This window comes from Oryzias melastigma, linkage group LG12 (genome assembly GCF_002922805.2).
Source record: "Oryzias melastigma strain HK-1 linkage group LG12, ASM292280v2, whole genome shotgun sequence".
Classification (NCBI taxonomy): Eukaryota; Metazoa; Chordata; class Actinopteri; order Beloniformes; family Adrianichthyidae; genus Oryzias; species Oryzias melastigma.
The window spans coordinates 23,088,542-23,101,865 of NC_050523.1; the positions used below are offsets into that span (position 1 = coordinate 23,088,542).

General features: G+C 39.9%; 1 protein-coding gene across 1 annotated transcript in view; it reads left to right on the forward strand.

The window, feature by feature from the left end:
• The window catches only part of si:ch211-196i2.1 (collagen alpha-1(I) chain), a gene marked incomplete in the record, with an annotated part of 126,655 nt that overhangs the window by 70,046 nt on the left and 43,285 nt on the right, over positions 1 to 13,324 (forward strand). The window contains 8 exon segments of the mRNA XM_024298772.2: positions 2,673 to 3,329; positions 5,962 to 6,006; positions 7,830 to 7,949; positions 9,139 to 9,177; positions 9,394 to 9,447; positions 9,521 to 9,574; positions 11,938 to 12,045; positions 12,132 to 12,185. Coding sequence (XP_024154540.1) covers positions 2,673 to 3,329; positions 5,962 to 6,006; positions 7,830 to 7,949; positions 9,139 to 9,177; positions 9,394 to 9,447; positions 9,521 to 9,574; positions 11,938 to 12,045; positions 12,132 to 12,185 — 1,131 coding nt within the window.

Consider the following 13,324-nt stretch of genomic DNA (forward strand, 5'->3'; position numbering starts at 1 on the left):
GGGATGTTTACAGAAATGTTTATTAAGAACATGCAATGTCCCTGAAATAAATAAATAAACCAAAATGACAGGAAACTGTTTGATCACAATGACGCATGTTCAAGTGGTATCAACAAGTATCAAAATCTTTTTTTTTAAATTTGCATTTATTTGAACATTTGCAAATACCTTTCACAGGTGTTTTTTTTCTTTATCCTAATTTCATAAACTCTAACTGTAACTGTTTTTGTTCATTCCAATATCTAATTGATTGAATAACTTATTGCTTTTACTATAGTAATTTAATTTTGAAAACAATTTTAGCTTCTTTATTTTTAAACACATTTAAACAATGATGTTCAATAAATACTAACGTTTTCCTTCATTTCAGTTGAAAAAAAGAAACAAATCATAAATTCATAATTTTACGTCCTTTAAAGTTTCAAAATCTTTGGGTTTTATCTTAAATGTAGAGCTGAAACTTTGTCCTGGGTCAAAGTGAAAGCATTTTTCAGTTTTAAGTTGCTCTTTAAACTGTATATACATTATCGTTCATGATAAAAATGATGTTCTTCTTTACAAAAATAAACAGAAAACTGTTTTCTTTCCTTTTGAGTGAGTCTGCCTTTCCTCTCCCCATCCTCCTGTTTACCATCTGCTCCTCATCCACTGAAGTGCTCTGCAGCATCATCAAACTGAATTTACGGCTCTCGGTTCTTCCCCTGAGAGGCCTCTCGCTAAGCCACGAGTCCCTGAGGAACAACGTTTTGCTGCTTTGCTGTCTGAGGTTTTTTTTTTTTTGTTTTTTTTCCGTACATCATTACCAGTAGGGGGCTTTTCTGGGTCTGCAGCGTTTGCAGTCGATCTGACACAAACTGATGTGTGCGCTGGAGTGACTGAAGACAAATACGAAGAGTTCCACAGTTTAGTTTGGAATAACTTTGAAGAGTTGTAATATAAGCTGGACTGGACTGAAAGTGCTGGTCTTCCCTGTCATGTTTAATGCTGATACATCTTTGTGCAGGTTGTGTGGCAAAATGAGCCACTTTGTAAGTTTTGATTTCAAAGTACAAAAGTTAAACTTCTCAAGTTCTTTGTGAACTCTTTAGAACAAGAACCAACAAGCAACAGGACAAGACAGACGTCAAATTTACTGTTTTAAAAAACAAAAGTAAGGAGCATGTTGTCTGTAATTGCTTTAAAAATCTGGTTCACTAGACAGACACTTTTTTTTAAATTATTTTTACAAAAGACTCTTTGCAGGACCACAGAGGAAAAACAGTTTTCTGATTTATTCTGGGATGTTTACAGACTGCATGTCACTGACATGCAGTCAGGGGAGGCAGGCGAGGTTGTGATATATTTTCTTTATTGCTAGTTATTCTAGTTATAGACTAGCCAATCAGATGCCTCAATAAGAGCGTGTGGTTCCCGCTGGCCCCACCTTAAAGCATTTTCTTTATATATGTCCTCCTTTATCAATTAGTTCTGCATGCCTCTGTTGGTGCAGTGTGGTTCATGTGTTGTTCCTACTTACGCACTCCAGTATCCAGGAGTCTCGTCGGTGCTCCTGGATCTCTCCTGCTTCCTGGTAGTGGACATCGTCACTGGCTCATTTTGCGTCTCGGAGTGGGAGAGATCCCAGGTGGCTCTTCGGTGTTCCTGTTCTTGGCAGTGGACCTCGCCTCTGGCATGTCTCAAATCCCCAGCTGTCCCCAGCCCATCTGGATGAAGCCTATCTGCTACACTGTTTAAACATGTAGTTGTACAGTTAGATAAGCTAATTCTTCTTTGACAGTCCTGGTAAATCGCCCGTCCGTCCTGGGAGAGGATCTCTCCTTTATGTGGGCATCTCTAAAGTTTCTTCTTTTCTTTCCTAAATGAGTTTTTTTTTTTTGGAGTTTTTCTTTACCAGGAGGGAGGGTCTAAGGGCAGGGATAAACTGTTTTATTTAGTCTGTTTAGTTTATCAATTAGCTATTTTTATATTTTATGACCGACCTTCTGCTTCTTAAATTACTGCCATGAAGTCCAATGAAGCCATTGTTTTTGTGATATTGGGCTATATAAATAAAATTGAATTGAATCATGAGACATTTACTGCAAGAACATGGTAAAAGCACAAAATAACCACTCCATTCTCTTTGGAATGGGTCTTTAAGCTGGTCAACCATTGATGATGGGTCCTTTGTTGTAAATGTTGGGATTTCTCTCTGTTCCGTCTCTCCCTGACAGAAGTTTTCCCATCTGAGCTTCCAAAGGACTCCTGGAATTGAAGTGTTTCCTCTACTTTGTTAATTTGTTATCATTTCATTCTTGGTAGGACTGGTGGAAGGTGGCGGTGCAACATGTTAAAAATACAAAAAAAAAAAATAAAATTCATAATAGTGGCCTTTAAGTTATCATTTGTATAAAATGTTATCAAGATAAATCAAATGAGCAGCTATTTAGCATAGAGATTCAGTATTCTGGTGTTGTCTTGAGTCTTTGTTTGCACTGGAGTGTTTCTCTGCTTCATCATGGCAAAAAGGCACAAGTGAATGCACTTATCGGTGAGAGGAGCTGGAGAGAAGAGTTCTTGCTTTGGTCACAGGATTTGTTTAACTCAGTGGCAACACTCAACCCCACGAAACACCATCACCATATGTCAGTAATGGGCCTTTCAAAGTTTGACTTTGTTTTCTGTCTCTACAGGCAGCATTCCTTCGACACCGGGGTGATGGTACCATACCCTCCAGACCTGACCGAAAAGGCTCAGCAGGACGTGGAGATGTCTTTGTAGTGGATGAGGAAATCGACTTGTTGGATCCTATCTTCCAAAATGGTGGATATGTGAACCCTCAATGGAAGCCTTCCAGAAATGGACTTGAGGGACGTCAGAAGGGAAAATTTGACAGAATACCTAAAAAGTTTGAGGACAATGTTACAACAGAGAAAGAGAAGACAGATTCTAGTGGGAGAACTTCACTGGACTTTCCAAAAAAACCTACAGATGATATCATTGACTTGGACATTGGAAGTGCTCCTAAAAAGCCTTCAGTTGGGTTTTCTCCACTTCCTAAGACCCCAACAAGTCCCAGAACATCCACAGATCCCAACAAATCAATAGAAGAATCTGAGGATTCAAAAACTTTTACCCCAGCTCCTACCAAGACCATCATCCCTGTGCCGACCACCATACCCTTTGACCAAAGAACCAGGCAGGTAGAAAAAGGAAAACAACCAGACCTGGATCATTCTGGGACTATAACCATCGTGTCCAAAGACGGTGATCTGGGCATCGGCTCAGATGGGAAAAAGTACAGGCTCCAAAGGGGGCCACCTGGCAGAATGGGTCCCCCGGGTCTGGAGGTGAGTGGGTTAGAGATCCTCTTGATTTTCCTTCTGCTATCTAGGGGAGACTGGATGTGTTTTTCAGTAACTAGAGTTAGGATAGTTTTTCTGCTTCATAGTAACCATAGAATCTATGTTTTTTTTTTGTCAGAAATGTTTTAACAGAAAATGAACTTACTGATGTATGTTGGGATTTCAACTAGTGATCATTGTGATTTAATACAACATGAATATTCTAACCTTTGATAGAAGAATTCAGGTTATTTATGTCCTGACTGCTTTATAGGCTTATCAAAAAGTAAAATAATTTCTGTAAGAAGATGCAAATGTCAACCTCTACAATCTAAGGATGAAAGCTTTTCTCATTGAAGGGGAGGGGCACATATTTTGTCTCTTGTGTTCAATTCCTTTTTGACACCTTTACCCAGCACTCATATCCCCCACATAAACAATGAACCTCACTAAGACCCTCATCAAGTAACAGGATGGTAAATGGCATCTACAGTACTAACTTAGGACTTTACTACCTTCTCAGAATGCACTTATAGTCCCAGTCCCATTCACCCATGCACACACACATTTACACACTGGTTGAGGCTCTATTGTCTTGTAATGGTGCCAACCTGTAACCACCAGGAAGGGGGTTCACTGTCTAGCCCAAAAACACTTCAACACATGGGCAGGACAGGAACTGAGCCTACAATCGTTCGATCAGAGGTCAACCGCTCTACCTCTGCACCCCGGCCACCCCATGTTAGCTGACCCCTCTAATTATTACTGGTTTGTTGACATTAGTTAGAACTGAAGAAGATGCTCTGACGATCTGAGAAGTGTTTTTTGATCAACTTTTACAGTCCAGCTAAACTCAAGAACAGAATCCTGCAACTCGGATGAAGTAGAACCTCCTGAGACATGATGAACGTTTGTTCTTTTACACATTACAAGCTCTGTTCTGCATCAGCTGTCATCTGGATCTGATTGGGCGGAGTCATGCTGCTCAAACAGATGCTCATCTACAATTCTTTGATCATTTCTGTCACATAATAGCTGCATGCATGAGGAACTCTTTGTTAAATATTTATTTAGTGTAGCAGACCTAACCTCAGACTGGAAGTGTGTTTGGAGGAGTAAAATGATCTCATCCAGTTCACAACCTTGTGGAGGTTACTTTGGTGACTGTCGGGCACATGTGCTTCCATCTGGATGTATGCCTTAAATCCCCAGGATTGCCTGATTGAAGCCGGGTGCAGAGATCATGAGGAAAAAGAGCCAGTTGATATCTCGACTCGTTGAAGTGTGTTCAGCAGAATTCCAGGTCTTCCTGTTTCATCTGGTGGAAATCTTTGCAGGTGTTTCACCTGTCACATACAACCTAAAAGCTGAAATGTAACTCAGGACAAAAAGAATGTGCGCTCATAGTTTTTGTAACTTCGTATCAAGCTGTTGTAGTCTGTGAAATACAGTCTTTAGCAGGAGTGTCAGACTCTATGTGTGGATCAAGGTACCTGGATTATCTGGATCAGGTGTGTTTAACCAATAAGGAGCATCAAAGGTAGGTTAGCTGGAAAAATGTAGGGCACTGGTCCTTAAAGCCTAGAGTTTGACACCTGTGCTTTAGTCTCAATCCATCTATCTTATTAAGCCATCTCATTTGCCACCATCAGCCGACTCGTCCTAGCTTCTGTTTCACGATCTATTCTACCGAACCATCTCAGCTCCTTCAAAGTCAGAGATTCTGTACAGTTTTCCATCCAATAATCCACATGATCTGACAAGTTTCTAGTACTTAGTCACCACACTTCTGCATCATGCTCAGTGTGAGTAAAGTTACCTCATGTCTGAAACGTAGTACACAGAAAACGCGTCTTGGCCTCTAGTGTGTGTTTACTTGTTGACGCATTGTCCTTAAACTTTTAGTTACGTTTTTTTTACTTTGCCTGAACCCACTAAAAACACAAGTTTGATCTGTGGTTGAACAAATTCAGTGGATAAATCCATTGATGTCCAAAAATAGTATTATTTCGTAACAAAACTCAGTCTTTGGCCATGTTTTAAAACACAGATCAATACGGCTGAACACTAGTGCTACAAGTCTGTTCACTATGACAGAAAATACAACAATAAAGTTGGACTTGAGTTATACTTTTCTCCAGCTCACTGGACTTTCATTTCACTTGCGGGAATAGCAACCACCCTCTGCCCATGACAAGTCCACAGGCATGTCTTGTTATCTGAACCCTGTCCTGTCATGGCTCCATGACAGGACACTCTGAACATGATGAAGAGAATGTTGATGCCTTTGTGGTCTCTCTTGTGTTCAGACATTGGCCATGAAGCCAGGTTTCTGCCCCCATTTAAACTAGTAGAACCACAAAGACATTCACAAAGTCTCACCAGCTACTGTAAACTTTTCAATGGAAATAAGTCTCCTCTGATGCTTTCTTACTTCTGGTGATAATTTTGTCATCCAGTCAGTGTGTGTAAGCGGAACTGCTGAATCATAAGAAAAGGCTTTAATTGAGAATCATAAACAGGGTTACAGTTTAAAAAAAAGAGTCAAATATATTCTGTATTCAAACATCGGTCTAGTCCTAATAGTTCTCCTTTTTTTTCTTTTTTTGTTGTTCACTAATACTTGCTTTTTCCACAGGGTTGTCCCGGCGATCCAGGTCCTCCGGGGTTTAAAGGTGACAAGGTAACAGTTCTTTTATACCATCATTGAGTAGCTATAGTTTAAAGGGTAAACAAACCCTAAATCAATTTTTTGGCTGTTTACCTCTATAAATATGGCTTTTAAAAGTGCTTTCTGTTGGTCGTTGCCAAATTTTTGACAAATTAAATATTTAATTCCTGAAAGTATAGTCAAAAATCATCGGTGTGCTGCCCCCTACAGGTTGAAACGAGGTATAACAGTCAAATTTTTGGATTGGTCAACTGATGTAAGTCCAAAAAGTTTCACGTTATCATGCTCTAAGAGCCAGTATAAAAGCCCCGCCCATCTGTGATTCTGTAATGGTCGGTTGTTATTGTGTTAGCTTTAGCATGATTTGTAGGTGTATTTCCTTCAGTTGTCAAAAATCTACTGGCCTACACAACTTTCCAGTGGAGTTAGATGATAGGGAAGAGATATTGAGTACAGTTGGCATTATATCCAGAAAACTCCAACCTGGTGATGGATTTGCAGTGAACATTTCACTCGGTATTGTTGTTTAATACGTTAGCTTTTATTAGCTATGATGCTAGTAGCATATTACCACTCTCAGACATGGCTCCCCTTCCGACCTGCAAACCCTCAGCTGCGCCGCAGCACCGCTGTCGGGCATTGCAAAGGCAGCGTCTTGAGCCAGCAGCTTGAAACAATACGGTTCTGGACAAGACGAAAAATCCTCAACCTCCTCAAAAAGTTGCATCACTTTACCCAGTACCACTCTCCATATTATAGACCTAGCTTATGCTACATAGAGCTAACCTATCTGTCAATCCTAGATCCAAGCCACACCTCTGCTGCTCAGTCCGCCTTCACTAGCCCCGCCCCCTTTTGGGGGGCATTTTTCAAATCTGGGATGTGAATGGAGCCATTGGTTACCCTTTATTAGGGTTGTCATGGATACCATATGACATCCAGCTTGGAAAAAAAAGTTTCCCCAAATGTTGGTTGGTACGGTATTAAAACTATGAATTAGGATGTTAGTATTTTCATAAAACCTTTACTGGTCTTACTTAAAATTAAAAACATCTTTTCAGAATTTTTTTTTAATTCTTGCAAAGTAAAGCTTTTAAGAAATTCAACTAATACTTTTTGGCTAAGGTAACGCCACATTATAGTCAGTTTGTTTGCTCTTCCTCAACCTTTATAAGAATGATAACGGACATTTCTCTGAGAAGATAGAGAGACACAAATTTCATTTCGGAAATTCAAACTGTTTCCCCTTTTTTGGAAAACCAAACTGGATCATTTGTAACCAGAACTGAGATGTGAAAAGGAAGACCAGGTACATTTGAGTATCTGTGCCCAAAACCAGAATTCTAACGCATCTGTCAATTTATTTGTTGAACATGTTTGTCTAAAACTCAATAATGAGACACGCATCAATATGAAGAAACCAAAAGATCCTTTATCTCGCCTGGGAGACTTTTCTCCAACTGCTGAAACGGGTCTATAAACAAACGTTCCTCTTTATCATTCACAGACCCCCAACACACTGTGGAGGTGCATTTCGTGCTGATACTGAGCAATACTTGAAGGAAAACTTTCTTAACAAACAGTTTCAGATTCTCCAGGACAGTGTGGAGAATCGTCCCGATAGATATAGAGCTAGTAATTCCTAAATCCTAAAAAGATTGTTCTCAAGTTAGTCCAATTTTTTTGTGCACTTCACCAACATTACAGCCAACATGACTGCCATATTCTAAGAAGGTTAATCTCTACTTTGGTTACGCCTTTTGGTTTTTTGATGATGCGACTTTCTGATGAGATTGTTGTTCCATCCTGCTCTTCTAAATGTTCTCCGTTTGCAGGGTAAGACGGGCGATGAAGGAAGACGGGGAAAACCCGGAGCACCAGGTCCTCCTGGTCCACCGGGCTTACCGAGCTTCTACCTGTGGAGAAACACTGCGGAGGAATGGGCAGCTTTCCAGGTAAACTCTCAACAATCCACATATGAAGACGATTCACTCCAAAAAGAGAAGGTAAAGACATCATAGATGAAGATTAAGAGAACTCAACGCATCTGTTTCCCAACATAACAACAAACGAATGTAAAACAAAATCCACACTCAACTTTTTATGATGCTTCATTTCATTTCTTAATATCAGTTTCTTCTCAATGGTCACCATTACTGAACAATAAGTTTACATCTATATTATAAATGTTTCTTGAATTTCTTAACATAAAATCAGGGGTTAAAGTTTGTAATCAAAATCCAAAAACTCTTCAGAAAAATATTGTAATTTTAGTGACTTCTTCCATTGCAGAATCTCATTGTCATTTATTCATTGGAGACATGAAACTTTAAAAGAATGCTGTTTTTAGCCAAAATGTAAAAATCCAGTCATTTTCTAAGACATAGTATCTGATAAGCAGCAGGTCTTATTAGAAGTTCACCTCCGACTTGTGGGCGGGACTGTTGACATGGAGCAACTCCCCCTTCCCTCCCTATCGCTGAGAGCTCTCTGTTTACACTCTCTCCCACTAGCTTACAGCCCCTCACTTATATTGGAGTTTTCCAGCTTTGATTCCAGCTCAGACGAGGAAAACAAAGATGTTCATGGATCTGTTCGTCTACAAATGGAAGCATTACAATGGAGCGGAACATGGGGCTTGTGGTCCATCCAGCACATTTTCATACAAGTTATTTTTCAAATAGCTTTTTTTCATCTCCTCCTAATTCACAACGATTTTAAAAAAATACTCAGAAATGCAATTTTAATTGTAATTTTCTTTATATATCCTTCATCATCAGAAAAAAAATCCACAAGAACTTGTTAAAAACACCCTTTTCATCAGAGTGGGTGTTCAAGCCTCACAGTTCTGATCCTCATCTGTGCTGCTTCTCTGCTCTGATCACAGCTCTATAGAACAATGATTCTGATGATGAGGAACTTTTGATTTATTGCTGGAAAGAGAAGTGGAAGTCTGTTTGAGTTTACTAAAGATTGTATGTTTAAATATATTAAAGAGGACAACCAGAGATTTACATTGAACCTAAAGAGGTAGTCATGAATGGTTGTTAACTTATTACTATTAAATTATCGTTAAGTGTTTCTGTGTGATTCATTTTGGAGTTTGCAACACTAATTGTGTGCTTTTTTTTCAATTTTCTGCAGCAAACCAACTTCTACCAGCTGCTTTGTTCTAGTTGGCCTGTAAGTATGTCGTCAGCCTTTCTTTGCTCAGACTGAAATGTTTAACATGTTGTGGATTCACTCAAATCGTGCATTATTTTTATGAGATTCAAGCTGTTACTATAAACTGCTACATTTGATGCTGCGGAGCAACAGCTGTTCTTTATTCAGATGAATCCACTGGTTTGTTGGAGCTTTTTTTATTCAGAGGCTGGTTTCTTTTTTGTGAGCTTGCAGACTAAAGAAGGCACACAAGGGCCCCCTGGAGAAATGGGCAAACCTGGCATAGAGGTCAGACATGGGACCAAAGCTTGTTTTGAGTTTGTTTGCTGAGTTTGTTGGTAAAGGAGACGTTGCTTTTTAGGGGCCAACTGGGGAACCTGGACAGCGAGGACAGCCAGGAACTCCAGGAGACATGGTAATAATGACTTATGATGTGCAAAATCATAAATTCAATCAACAAAACGATTCATAAGACCAAGAACAGCAGCAGTGTGTCATATGAAGATAATCATAAAGCAACAAGCAGAATGTTAGATGTAAAGAGCTGAGAAATTTCAAGAAATCCTTGAAAATTGGTTCAAGGGGTGGAGTCAGCCATCTTCAAACATGGAGACCAAGTTGGAGTTATTACACAACTGCAGTTTACAGAAACAAAAAGAGCCAATTCACAACCAATCCAACACAAAAGAATGAAAAATAGGATTAAACCAGATCTGGAAAGAGTTAAAAAATATCACATTGTCAAAATAATATCAAAACAGCATTAAAGTATGCATATGTAAGTAAAAGTATAAGGTAATCTCCTCAAAAACTACTCAAATTTACTTTTACTCTCTAAATGGCCGATCAGAAACACCACATTAAAGCTCCTATTATATTTTCACAACTTGATCTTTTTTTTACCACTATTCATTTTATGAATGTTTTGAATCAGGACAACAAACTGATTCAAAGTTTATGTCTGTTTCACCAACTATAACAGGAAAAACACAGTATAATCACAACTGAGCTGAAGATGGAGCTGTTCAGCTGCATTCACACCAAACGCGATACTTGCGGCAGAGGCGGCCAGATTTAGTTTTAAGTCAATGTATAGATGCAAATTGAGGCGATCTGAAGTCCCGCTGCGTGATTTGAGTAATTAGCACGGCACGGATGACTGGCTGCAGCATGATTTGAGCAACGTGCAAATTGGACGGCGGAGCCAAAATGTAAATATCTGAAGTTTGACTGGTTGCCGTATCACATCTACCAATTAGGAACTCAGCTTTGGGCTTGTGATGTTTTCAGTGACTCAAGCAGCGGGTAGGATAATAACCAATGCAATGTTTTTGTCCTGAACTTCCATCTAATTCCTCAACTCACTGGAGCCACGGACTTACCAGGGCGGGTGAAGAAGAGACACACTCCAGGCCAATCGCTAGCAGAGCTCCCTCGCCACAAACCCTGGCAGACAGACAGCCGCTGCTGGGTGTGGGGTCTGCCTGCTCGGCTTCCTGAACTTTGTGACATTTTTTCTTATTTTCATTAAGAAAACAATAACCCCCTTCCCCTTTATTTATTTTTCTCCTCTGGGTTAATGCGGGACAGCCTTCCAACTCAGTCACAGAGTCACAGAAACACAGCAGAAGCGGCTGTCATGTTTTTATAGAACTCTTTACAATAAATAAACCTGATCTCTCAACATCACCCTCTCAACTTCCATACATTGTAAGTGACAGATACATAAACATTGCTCCGTGTCAGGCTTAAGACACTGGCTGGTAGCTCCTCCCACACGCAGCCACGCCGTCAAGCTCAGGAACACATTTCACCGCATGGCGAAAGAGGGGCGGGTCACGTGGATTTCTCCTGCGAATTGCGTTCAGTGTGAATGCACCCTTAGAGTCAGAGTCCCTCTCTCATGACAGATTCCATCTCTGGACCCTCTCCAGGTGACTTCACACACCTAAGCCAATCAAGCGTGAGCTCATGACAGAAAGGAGCATCTTCACGTAGAAATGATCTTTGATTCTTTGAAAATGAGGTTTCTCAAAAACTTAATAGAAACAAAAGATTTGTATTTGCGTACAAGACATGTCTACAAAAGACTTTTGGAAAGGCAATAACTAAAATGATTTCTCTTCTCTTTATCTAAAATTGAAACCAAGAAGGAAATCAAAGAGAAAAACCCTCTAAAAGGATGAAACCTGTGGTAGCTGAAGGTGCTGCAGCAGCGAGATTTAAATGTCAATTAAAATCTGGTTTTAAGAATCTCTGATGGTCATGCATAACACTCACTTCAGGACGACTGTTAAACATGTGTTTAGCCTCAAATCTTGACATTCAACACATCAAAGTAGCAGGAAGTAACTCTATAATCTATTAATTTATCATTTGTAACAACATATAAAAATCCAAAAAAGTTAAACCAGATCAAGTTGATGCTGTTCTTTGTTCAAACTATTTTGATATTTCATGTTTTTATGTCCAAAAACAAACATTTAAATTTAAAATGACTATCAAGTACGACTCAAAATATTTAGAAGATTTTTATACTCATCATTTTTGAAGAAGTTTAATTTACCTTTTGTAAGAAATTAAATAATAAATTAAATAATTTCATAAAAAACATCATATTTTTTTAGGGATTTTAGTTAAGATAAATGGATGGTGCAAAATTGTTATGTGAAACAATAATAATCCCTGTTTTATGTCATAAAATTTCCTTTAAAAGACATAAGGGTTTGAATGTCATAAACATATCATGAACCGGACTGTCCCACTGTTGTCGAAAAGGGGGAGCGTGGCCCCAGGGGCCCTCCAGGACGAGCCGGAATGCCAGGAAAAGATGGGGAAAATGGGGAAGATGGTCAGCCCGGATTACCTGGTGCTCCGGGATCACAGGTGTGTGCCGAATTTTTAAAAAGACAAGAGAAGTCCAGTCGTGTTGTGAATGTTATTTAACTAAACCCTTTGCTGTGCAACATCAGGGTCTGTGGGGATACAGAGGAGAACGAGGATCCAAAGGGGAAAAGGGGGATGAGGTGAGAATTATCTAAGTCTTACTTGACAACATTTCCACTTTATTGATATATTTAGAAAAATGTGTTTAAAAAAAGGAGGGAAAATGGTGAAAATTCAAACAGACATCCTGGTTAATAAATGAATGTTGTTTTCTGATTGGTGCAAAGAGGATGGCAGCAGATTTTCACAATGATGAACTCATTTAATTTGTTTCTGCATCAGAATCTAACATTTTGTATGATTTTAAGCTTTCATCTTCACCCTCACACAAAAATTCAGAAAAATGTACCGTCAAAAAAATGACCACAGGAAACCAGGATCATTTCTAGATTTGTAGGGGCCCTAGGCAAGATAATGTGCTCTCTCCTGGTAGGAGTGTGGACTTCTAACAAGCTCACATCTGATTAGTTAGAGTGGTTCTCATGGAAACCAATCACTGTATCTTGATGTCGTGTGGCTCCAATATAGCAGCGTCCGTTTTGCAAAAAGTAATGCTGACTGATTTGACTTCATTTGGTTGGAGAAGGAAGTAAACCACTTTTCATGAATGACATCACACTCACTCAGTCCAGTTCTCATGTTCAATCAATGGTCTGAAAACTTCTGGGATTTTAGGCAGTACTGATATCTGACACTTGGTTAGTATTTGGCAGGACAGCAAACTCTGTGGATAAATTGTTTCAGCTGAACCTCTATTGCCCACCTCTCAGCCAGCAAGGCCGAGTGGGCCCCATATGGTTTAAAAGTGGGCAGAAAATGAGTTCCCCAATTGGGTTAGTTTCTGTGGTGCCCCCACCTGTGATGCCCACATTTGCTTACATGGGCACTCAGTGTGTTAGCTCACTACCCTAGCCAGCCTCCTGGTGGACGGCTTAGCATGCTAGCAAGATGAAGCGATCTAACGAGCTCTGATGTATCAAGCTAGCGAGCTCCGCTGTAGCCGTCTGGCGAGATCCACTGTATTGTGCTAGCGAGATCTGCTGTATCAAGCTAATGAGAGCTGCTGTAGCCAGCTAGCGAGCTCCGCTGTACGCCAGGAGGCTGGCTAGCGTAGTGAGCCAACTCATTGAAAGCCCACTCAAGCCAATGTGGGCAAACACAGGTGGGGGCACCATGGAAACTATGGACAAACCCAGTCGGGGCCCACATTTTCTGCCAC